This window comes from Monoraphidium neglectum (genome assembly GCF_000611645.1).
Source record: "Monoraphidium neglectum strain SAG 48.87 unplaced genomic scaffold scaffold01360, whole genome shotgun sequence".
NCBI lineage: Eukaryota > Viridiplantae > Chlorophyta > Chlorophyceae > Sphaeropleales > Selenastraceae > Monoraphidium > Monoraphidium neglectum.
The window spans coordinates 1-9,333 of NW_014012268.1; the positions used below are offsets into that span (position 1 = coordinate 1).

General features: G+C 65.8%; 2 protein-coding genes across 2 annotated transcripts; one reads left to right on the forward strand and one right to left on the reverse strand.

Annotated features, from left to right (window-relative positions):
• Window positions 1-344: 344 nt before the first annotated feature.
• Window positions 345-5,152, reverse strand: MNEG_7599 (putative Bardet-Biedl syndrome 2 protein like protein; the record flags this gene model as incomplete). The annotated part of the gene is made up of 13 exons (XM_014043925.1): window positions 345-425; window positions 676-891; window positions 1,186-1,332; window positions 1,607-1,804; window positions 1,830-2,060; window positions 2,191-2,289; window positions 2,782-2,916; window positions 3,305-3,568; window positions 3,825-3,929; window positions 4,148-4,256; window positions 4,529-4,613; window positions 4,849-5,016; window positions 5,119-5,152. 13 exons carry the CDS (start codon window positions 5,150-5,152, stop codon window positions 345-347), a joined length of 1,872 nt encoding a protein of 623 aa, XP_013899379.1.
• A 464-nt stretch (window positions 5,153-5,616) lies between these two features.
• On the forward strand, window positions 5,617-7,501 carry MNEG_7600 (peptidyl-prolyl cis-trans isomerase, cyclophilin-type; the record flags this gene model as incomplete). Its single annotated transcript, XM_014043926.1, has 8 exons — window positions 5,617-5,628; window positions 5,921-6,032; window positions 6,222-6,309; window positions 6,477-6,499; window positions 6,728-6,799; window positions 6,929-6,975; window positions 7,142-7,162; window positions 7,352-7,501. The coding sequence occupies 8 exons, from the start codon at window positions 5,617-5,619 to the stop codon at window positions 7,499-7,501; spliced, it is 525 nt and encodes a 174-aa protein (XP_013899380.1).
• Window positions 7,502-9,333: the final 1,832 nt, after the last annotated feature.

The following is a 9,333-nucleotide window of genomic DNA, read 5'->3' on the forward strand; positions in this document are numbered from 1 at the left end:
GTGTGTGTGTGTGTGTGTGCGTGTGTGCGTGAGTGTGTGTGCGTGCGTGCGTGCACACGTGTGTGCGTGTGCGTGTGTGTGTGTGCGCACGTGTGCATGTGTGTGTGTGTGTGCGCACGTGTGCATGTGTGTGTGTGTGTGTGTGTGTGTGTGTGTGTGTGCGTGTGCGCGCGCAAGCGTTTTGTGTGAAAGAGCTCATGCGCGCGGCGTGAACTTGTGCAGGTGGGGGAGAGAGTTTGGTGTGTGCGCAGCCGCCCTCGATACAGGCGGACTGCCGGATGTGGCTAAGGCTAGGTCACAGTTTCAAGGGGGTCGAAGGCGGTGGTGCGTGGGGGCGAGGGGGGCTAGTGCGGCCGCTGCTCGCGGGGGCGGCGCTGATCGCCTGCGGTCTGCCAGCAGCCGCCCTTCGCTGACCCCAGCTGCCGCTGGCGGCCGGCCGCGAGTCAAGGCGGCCAGGGCAGCCGGGGAACAGCAACACACGAGTAGAGCCCCAAAAGTATTGGCAGCCCAGGTGCGAATCTCACCCCCGTCTCTGCCCCCAAGACAGCAGCCACCCCACATCCTGCACGTCCCCATGCCCAAACCCCCTCCCCCACGCCCCCGCCCCCAATTGCCCAACCTGGACTCGACCCAGGCCGCAACTCGCTGCAGCGGGTGCCTCATATCAAACGTAACACTCCCAAGCTTGGCTGCCGCTGCCGCCGCCGCCGCCGCCGCAGCGCTGCCGCCGCCGCCGCTGTGCAGCGCCGCGCCCGGGCCCGCACCCACGCTGACGCCGGTGCCGGTCGCGCCATAGCTGCCGCTGCTGTTGCCGCTGCCCTCGACTGCTGCATACATCGCATATTTTGGCATCTCCATTTCGATTTCAAACACATGGAACCAGCTGCTGCCCTGGGGCGAGGTGTTTGTGACAGTTTGGATTCGGCAGGTTGATGTGCGTTTGGGGGTGGGGACAGGGGGGGACACAGGTGCGGAGACTGAGAGACAAACATGAGCCTGCGCATGCGCTCACGCATGCATCGCAGTGTAGTTGGCAGGCACTGCACGTGCTGGCACAAATTGCAGACATCACGGGCGTACACATGCACAGAAATACACATGCACAGAAACTCACACACACGATGCACTTTGGCGGTCGGCCTCGCGGCACCCGCTCTCATCTGAGACTCGACATGGCCCCCGCACCTTGGTGCCAACGAGCGCCTTGATCATGAGCACGACGGGCGCGTCCCGCGCCGGCGCCAGCGGCACGGTCAGCGTCCGCTCTGGCTCCGCGGGCACCGACAGCAGTGACTCCCCCTCAAACACCTGCTCCCCAAAGATCATGGCGGCCTGCACACTCGCAGGCGGCGAAGGGGGGGGTCCATGTTGTTTGCGTCCGGACGAGCACGACTGACAAGCTTGCGCAAGGGGGGCAGTGCGCAACGAAGGCCAGGAGCCACGCAGGTTTGCCAAGGGGCTCATGCCAGCGGCGTCATCCGGAGCCCAGGGTGCGGCGGCGCGCCTACCCGTCGCCCGGTGAACCTCGCCCTTGGGCCGCCTCCCTTGCAAAATAACCCACGCATCAACGTGCTCATCAACGCAGTCAGGCCCCCTCCCCGCCCACCTTGATGACCGAGTCATTGGTCGTGCTGAGCGTCAGCTCGCACACGAGGCTGGCCTTGTTTATGGTGATCGCGCTGTCGACGCGCGTGTCCGGCGGCAGCGCGGCCGCCGCCGCAGCCGCCGCGCCGCCGCCCGCGCCGCCGCCACCGCCGGGGTCGGGGCCAGCCGACAGGTAGCCCGCCAGCTCGTGCATGAGCTCCTGCGATCGCAGCAGTAAATGGCACGTGCAGCGGCGCGTGGGGGCCTCGGCGCAGTATTGCAGCCGTGCCGGCGGCTGCTCGGCAGATGCTTGGCGCTTCAGATGCCGTGAGGCGACTTTGCAGCAGGGACAAGCTGCTGCCGCCGGTGCTGCTGCTGCTGCTGCTGCCGCTGCTGCTGCCGCCGCCGCCGCTGCTCCTGCTGCCGCCGCCGCCGCCGCTGCTTTTCTGATCCTTCCTCAGGCTGCGGCCCACCCTCTGCACATTTTAGAGGTGCACCACATGCCCGCCCGCCTTGGCGTCGGCAGGGGGGGACACCACACCACACCACACCACACCACGGCCGCGCCCGGTCACCAGAAAGCAGCACGCGCCCGCCCGCCCCCACCTGCTTTTTCTGCGCCAGGTCAACCAGCGCGCGCTGCTGCATGGATATGTCCCCCGCGTCAACATGCAGCTCGTCAGACTGTGTCGCATAGCCGCGCACCTGGGCAGAAGTGCACAGGCACGTAAGAATGAGCGGCGCCGCGGGGCGCGGCGGTGCGGGGGGAAGGGGGGGGGCCGTCAGTGCAAGGGCGCAGGGAGTGAAGGTGACTCGGAACACAGGTGCGGTGCTTGCTGCCTCTGTGATCATGGGCGCTGAGGCCCGGCAGCAGCCCCCGCCTTCCTGGAGTGCCTGGACTGCCTGGACTGCCTGGGTTGCCTGCTCTCCTGCCTGCCTGCCTGCCTGCCTGCCTGCCTGCCTGCCTGCCTGCCTGCCTGCCTGCCTGCCTGCCTGCCTGCCTGCCTGCGCAAATATTAGATCAATAAAATCTGCACACACACACACACACACACACACAATTTCTCTCTGTCCGTCTCACCCCACCGCCCCTCCCTCCGGCCCGCCTCCCTCTCGCGCTCCTCCTTCTCTCCCCCGATCCCTCCCCTCCTCTTCCCCCACTCTCGCATGCTTCCCTCAGCGACCCCCGCAGCCCACCTCCCCCTGCGTCCCCACAGCCACCAGCTCCTCAGACCCCAGGCCCCGCAGGTCGCCCCGCAGCAGCGCCGCCACCGCCGCCCCCAGCGAGTCGCGGTGCACCACCTCGCCCGTCACAGCGTGCCGGGCCTCGACCTGTTTTGGGGGAGGCGAGAGAGGATGCGGGGTCTCGCGGGTTGAGTTTGGGGCTCAGGGTCCAAGGGGGCATGCGGCTGAAGGGGAGGGGGGAGGGAACGGGCGGCGCGGAATTTTGGTGCCGGCGGCAGGCTTCCGGGGACCAGTTGGCGTGGTTGCGGTTTGCTGCCCCTTAATCTGATTGCCACGTGCAACCTGCGACGGGATGCGCCGCCGGCTGCGCCCTGTTTCGAGCACGCGTCGCGTCGGCGGCCCCGACTGGGCTGCGCGGCGGTGCCCAAACAACCTGCCTCGTTCCCTGCCTCCAAACGGCCGCCCGCCGCGCAGGCAGCGGCTGCTGCGCCGCGACGGACCGGGCGCGGTCAAACATGTGCGCGTCGCGCCGCACCCTGCCGTTTGACCAGCCGCTGACGAGCTCCGGCTGCCCATCCCCATCCAGGTCAAACGCGAGGATGCCCGCCACGCTGTGCTTGCTCTTCACGCGCCAAAGCCGCGTGGTGCCGTCGTACACGCCGATCGTGCCGTTGCGCAGCGCGTACGCGAAGCGGGGGCCGCCCAGGTGCGCGAGGCCGGTGATCTGATCTGCCTCTGTGATCTGCAAGATCAGGTCCTCGTCTTTGAATATTCGGATCTCAAAGTCGTCGCAGCCGACCTGCGGGGCAGGAGGCGGGGCGGCAGGGTCGGGCGCGGCCTCATGGCTGTCATGCATGCCGCGGCTGCGCGGCCTGGAGCTGATTCAACCGGCGACGCACATGCTGCGGCGCGATCGCGCTCCCCGTCGCGCGCCCGCCGTCTGCGCCGGCGGCGGCCGGGGCCCATGGCTGGAGCCGCGTTCGCAGGCGGGCGCTGGAAATGTGCCCCCGCCCGCGCGCCGCCCCTCCCCTCCGCTCCCCGCCGCGCCGCCCCACCAGCAGCTCGTTGCGGCCGTCCCCGTCGATGTCGGCCAGCGCCAGCGCGGACACCACGTCACCGGTGACGCTCCAGAACACGTCGTTGCCATCAGAGTCAAACCCCTGGGCGGAGGTTTTCGGCGCATCGACGGACACGCGGAGGATTGCCCGTCACGCCGTGTCACTGGCTGCGTGCGGCCCGCGGTCGGGGGCGGCCGCAGCGGCCGCGGCGCGAGGCCGCCGCGCCGACGGGCCCTCGCATCGCGCATTTGCTCCTGCACTCAGGCGCGCCGCCCGCTGTTCACGCTGGGCCACATTTCGCCCCGCCGCGCCGCGCCGACCTGCACCGAGCAGTTGCCGCCCACGATGGCGAGGGGCCGGGTGTAGCTGCCATAGCTGCCGGCCACGACGCAGCTCACGCCTTCGGAGATATCTTTGAAGAAGAGGTCTCTGGGGGGCGGGGGACAGGGGCAGGCAGGGGCGCGCGGGGTGAAGGGCACCGACACTGGTCACCCAGCGCTGCATGTACAACCCTGTCGGGCCTGCAGATGTGTCGCGCCGTCCGCTGCAGGCTCCGGCTGCTTCAGCCCGGCGCCGGCGCCGGGCCTTCCTGCGCCGCCGCCCGCGCGCTGGCGCTGTCCGGAGCTGCGCGCCCCGCAGCGTGGCCGGTCTGGACTGGACCGGTCTGGGCTGATCTGGTCTACTCTGGTCGCACGCCTGACCTGTTTCTCTCGATGTCGTAGCACTGCAGGGTGTTGGGGGATCCGATCAACAGAACGTCCCGCGTGCTGCTTGGCAGGATGGCGCCTGCAACGCAGGCGCCGAACCGAGAGACACAATCGAAGCTTCTCACAAACATCAAGGCGCCACCGCGACAGCCACGCTTCGGTCCGCGCCTGCGCCTCTAGGGCGGCACACGCACCAGTGTGCACAGCCTACGGCCTACATTACGCTGGCCTCTTAGGCGCTCGACGCCGCCCCCTGGGCCTGAACCGTCCCATTGGCCGCTGCGTGGGACGGGTTGCGCGTGCGCCTCTCTTACCTGCCACCAGCGCTGTGATCTGCTTGTTGATGTTCAGCAGCGCCAGCCGCTGGCCGCTGGGGTCGTGCGGGCTGTGCACGAACACCTTGCCGGCGTGTGTCGCGCCCGCCAGGCTGGCATGCTGCGCGTCGAAACGCCCAATGGTTGCAAGGCCCCGCTGCACTCGTTCTGCGTTTGCAGGTGCGCGAAGGCACAACCATTGCTGGTCACGTGGTGCGACGACATCGCAGGCAAGAGCGTGCACAAACAGCATCGCAGTGTGGCGCTTACCCTGCAGGTGCAGCTGGAACGCGGGTATCAACATGGTGCCGCTGCAGGTGTGGGCGCAATGCTGCGCCCGGGTTAAAATGCTCGCTGCTGCGCCGCGCGCCAAGGCTGGAGCCTCTGGCGCCACCCACAGCGCTTAACAATCCAAAACCACCTTCAAATTGCGCCTCTAATGCCTACATACGCCTGAACTCAAGGACATGATCTAGCAAACTGGTCAACGGCGGGAAGCATACATAGCGTAGATCCTGGAGTTTCATGAAAACCAACAACATTATCTCGCGGTTATCAGGTGCGCCGTCAGCTATTCAGGTCGGCTCCAGCTCCTGCTTATGTGTGCGTCAGACGGCTTCCGGGCGGGTGCCTCAACTGCCCCGTGGAATATGCGCGAGGTACAAGGAAAGTTGCCCGCATGTTATTTACATTTACCAGTACATCATACCAAACCAACACGCCGCACTCGCCCACCGATCGCACGACAGCACACAGCAGAGCAGAACCATGTCGAACCCGGTGCGCGAGCTCAGCTGTGGCGGCTCGCGAGATCTGCTGGCTTGACCGCGTTCATGCACCGCCCTTTGGCGGCGTCGGGCCTGTGATCTGTCCGGAGGTCATGGGCGTCTCGCGGCTTCTGCAGCCCATCTTTAAACTCGTTGACGGGCGCAATAGTAATATTGTTGTATCAGACGACATTTGGGGTAGGATGGCAGCGATCAGGGGCACGCAGGCGTGCTCGAGTGGCTTGCGCCAGCCCGCGATCTCACCCCCGCCCGTCATGGCGTCCCCCCTCCTGTTGGGTCGACAGGTGGTCTATTTCGACATTGAGGCCGACGGCCAGCCCCTGGGCCGCATTGAGATGCTGCTGCGTGCGGATGTGGTGCCCAAGACTGCGGAGAACTTCCGGGCCCTGTGCACTGGTGCGTCGCGCGGCAGCTGTGGCTCGGCGGTGTGCATCGTCAAGCCCAACGGGCTTGGTCCATAGGAGTGGGATCAGTGGGATGCTTTGGCACCGAGACTAGAGGCACACATACGCTCGCTGTCGTCTGTGTACCGCCACCTGTACGCGCCGCCACCCCCCCGCCGCTCTCGGCGTTGGTGCGCTGCAGGCGAGAAGGGCGTGGGTCGCTCGGGCAAGCCCCTGCACTTCAAGGGCTCCACCTTCCACCGCGTGATCAACGACTTCATGTGCCAGGGGTGAGTGGGCCGCCGCGGGTGCGCAGCAGCTGCTGCCTTCCAGGAGCAACGCATGCAACCGGCTAGGGGTTTCGGCGGCTGAACTGGAGGAGGCAGCAGCCGCAGCAGCAGCACGCTCTCTGACGCACAGCTGCCACCCGCGCACCCCCACTCGCGCACCCACACAGTGGTGACTTCACCGCCGGCAACGGTGAGTTTGCAGAGCCGCGATGCGGTCAGGGCAATGGACAGGCGCACCCAGCGGCTTGCGCCTGACCCGCGCAGCGCGGCGCCCGAAAGTCATGCCACCCGGCACCCCCCAAAAGTCGGGTGCTCCCAACAAAATGTCCTCTTGATGGGCAGCCATGCCTCTCCCACAAGCCGCCCATGTGCTGCAAGCACCTCACCCTTCACAACCATCGTGCCGTTGCCACGCAAGGCACCGGCGGCGAGTCAATCTATGGGTCAAAGTTCGCGGACGAGAACTTCACGCTCAAGCACACCGGTCCCGGTGGGTGCGCCGAAGCAAGGAGGGACGCCGGATGCGATCGCGCCACCCAGCTCCTTGCGCATCGGCCGAGCGGCTGTGCGCCCTTCTGAGGCTCCCTCCTCGCATGGCGGCCACCCCCACTGCCCGCAGGCGTCCTGTCCATGGCGAATGCCGGCCCCAACACAAACGGCTCTCAGGTGGGCTGCTGCCAGGCCTGGGCCCCCGCTTGCATTGCTTTCGGGCGTCCGCTGCCGAGGTGTGTTTGTACACGCTGCGCGCTTGCACGCTTCGCCTGCTCACCTTCCTCACGCCTCTGCCACCCCCACCAACGCTCCTGGTCATGACCCCGACCAATTGCCGCAGTTCTTCCTGTGCACTGTCAAGGTGAGGGGCGCGCCGTGCCGCGCGCACCATGCATCAGAAAGCCGCCACGGACCGCAGGCGGCGGGGCCCTCTCAGCTGGCGCCCGACGCGGCCCCATGCGTCCTCTTGCAACATGCCCCACATTCCATGCACACCCCAACGCCTGCTGACGCGGGCCGCCCTCCGTTGCATGCCTGCACTCCCCGGCAGACCGGGTGGCTGGACGGGAAGCACGTCGTGTTTGGCAACGTCAGGGACGACGCCAGCCTGGCGGTGGTGCGCAAGATCGAGGCCTACGGCAGCTCGTCCGGCCGCACCTCCAAGCGCATCGTCATCGCCGACTGCGGCCAGCTGTCGTAGAGCGCTGTCAGGGGGCCGCAGGTCCCTGCCGGCCCGCGCGCTGCCGCGGCGCGGCGCGGCGGCTGTGCCGTTTGGGCGCGGGTGTTAAGCCCGTGCTTGTGAGGGAAGAGTTGCCCATATTGTGTAAATCCTTCTTAGTGTACATGGGTGTCTCGTTGTTCACAAGGGGTGTAGCGGGCAGCCAGCGCGCAGGCCGGGCCTGATTGTCGTGTGGCTGGCGGTTGGGCAAGTGCCACTTAGTGCCACATGGCACCCGCGAGCTCTGCGGCCCACAGACAATGGTCCCGCCATCACCTGTGCACCTCGTCTAAACAAGAGCTTCCTGTTTCGGCATATCCTCAGACAGGGCGCTTCGCTACGTGGGGCCCAAAAGCTACTGCCGTAGCGCCTTCCTGGGGCGTCATGCCTCGCTACGCGTCACCCCCCCCCCCCCGTAAGATATGTCAGCCCAAGCACGGGGCTGCAGCTCACCGGATTTTGCACCCATCGACGGCAATTTGAGCAACCCAAGTATCATGCCAAAAGGGCGGTTTCTGTGGCTGCGATTTGCCAGGGGCGCTCACGGGTTGAGTCAGGTCCCCACGCACATCCCGCGGCTGGCCAACGAGATGACAGGTCTCGGTGTCAAGCTGGTGCCAAGGGCATGATGTACCGGAAGGCAGGGTTCCAAGTCGGGCGGAGAAGTACCAGCAGCACCACATTTTCGGTGTCTGCACCCAAATTTGCTCTGCGGGGGAACTCCCAGCCTTTTCGTGCGGAATGGGAATGTGCCCCGCGTTGGCACGACTTTGGTCCTCCAGCATAGCGAAATTTCTGATGAAGGGAATCGGCACCCCGTTATCTGGCAACCAATCAGGAACGCCGCATCGTCTTACTCGGGAGCTTCATGAGCTAGCACCCCGGCCACATCATCAAGTGCACCAGCACTTCGACGTCACTGAATATGAAAGAAGAAATTAATTCACTGATCGACTGTATTGAATTCGTGCAGCATGTTACCCCTGCTTAGTCAGTTCATCAAGAGTAACCCACAGAGTTTGGTCCATTCCAGACCCATATCGACTTTCATTTTGACACGTGCTAACCAGCCGGTCGTTGCCGATCCTTCAAAGCTTGATACAGCACCTGCAATCGTGGAACAGAGCCTCTGCAACCTTACGGGTGAGGCTGGCGGTCAGGCTCCGGCTTTGGGACGGCACAGCTGTCATTTTTTGGTATGCAAGCTCCTAGGCAAGCATGACTAGGGTGGCTGCGTGGGCTGTTGGCGGGTCTTGACCTTGTCACTCGTGAGTGCGGGCCCCCAGCCCAACCGCCCCGAAAAATGCGCTTGTAACACAGCATCCGCTCTTGATCTGAACCGTGTGACATCTTTCTTTTACTCGTAGGACGTACAGCTGGGGTCGCAAACACTGACGCGAGCAGCGCCGTGGGGTCATCGTTCAACAGTGTGCGTGAAGTCCATCGCGGCGCGACCCGGAGGCGCTCTGCGGCAGCGCTGCTGGCAAACCCATGGAAACCCTCACTCCAATCGCTGCATGCGCTCTGCGCAGCCGCTGGGACGCCGGCGCCGGCTGTTGGACTGCGCTACCGCAGACGTGTTCCCTTGCGCTTCGCGCTGGTGACTCACGGGTGACTTTGGCGCCAGAGGACTGCGGCGGCAGCGTTAGCAGCCACCGCACACAGTTCAACCTGCCGCACTTGTTGACGGCGGCTTGGATGGCGGGGCCCACAGCTCGTGATGCGTGTGCCCGACCTGACACCCAAGTGACCCTGGAGGGCGGCTGCGACGCACTGCTGGCGGCACTGTTAGCGGCGGTGGAGCGCTCGCAAGC